General features: G+C 44.2%; 1 protein-coding gene across 1 annotated transcript; it reads right to left on the bottom strand.

The window, feature by feature from the left end:
- Nucleotides 1-53: 53 nt before the first annotated feature.
- SARC_17751 (hypothetical protein) lies at nucleotides 54-224 on the bottom strand (the record flags this gene model as incomplete). Its single annotated transcript, XM_014288159.1, has 1 exon — nucleotides 54-224. A coding segment is annotated over one exon (171 nt), but the record flags the coding sequence as incomplete, so codon positions are not given.
- Nucleotides 225-586: the final 362 nt, after the last annotated feature.

Raw genomic sequence — 586 nt, 5'->3', positions numbered from 1 at the left:
CATACACATACACATACACATACACCTACACCTACACATACACATACACATACCCTCAAGTTCATCATGGGAGTCTTCGTCTTGGCCCGGTCCTGACCCAGCAATTCCCGCATCCGCTCCAACTTCTCCTTATTATCCGACACCCCCTTCTGTTTGCCATCCTGCTTGCTGTCTGCGCGCATGCGTATGAGCATTGCGCCCAAAGGCTTGACGAACTTCTGCATGCTCTCGATCACTTCCCAGTATTGATTCTCCTCTTCCGGTGTCCATTTCCTGCGGCTGCTCCCTGGCGAATGGGGCTGGAGACGAATGCTTTGGTTTTAGTGAGGTGAACCATACAGATATTTGCCTTCAGTAATACGATAGGTACCATGGTCTACGTTAAGCGATTGGATATATGTATGTATAAATATATAGTCAAGTATATATGGTAAACATACGTGGCCAGACTGGAAAAAAAGTGCCGAAATTCTGCTTGTATCTGTTGAAGTCTAACTGTTACGCGTGTTACCTATGTCCATTTATAAACAAATATGCTGATATGCTGTCTATACAATAGAACTATATTTATGATCGTTCCTGTGAA

Source organism: Sphaeroforma arctica (assembly GCF_001186125.1).
Source record: "Sphaeroforma arctica JP610 unplaced genomic scaffold supercont1.11945, whole genome shotgun sequence".
Taxonomy (NCBI): Eukaryota; class Ichthyosporea; order Ichthyophonida; genus Sphaeroforma; species Sphaeroforma arctica.
This window is presented reverse-complemented; position numbering and strand designations above follow the sequence as displayed.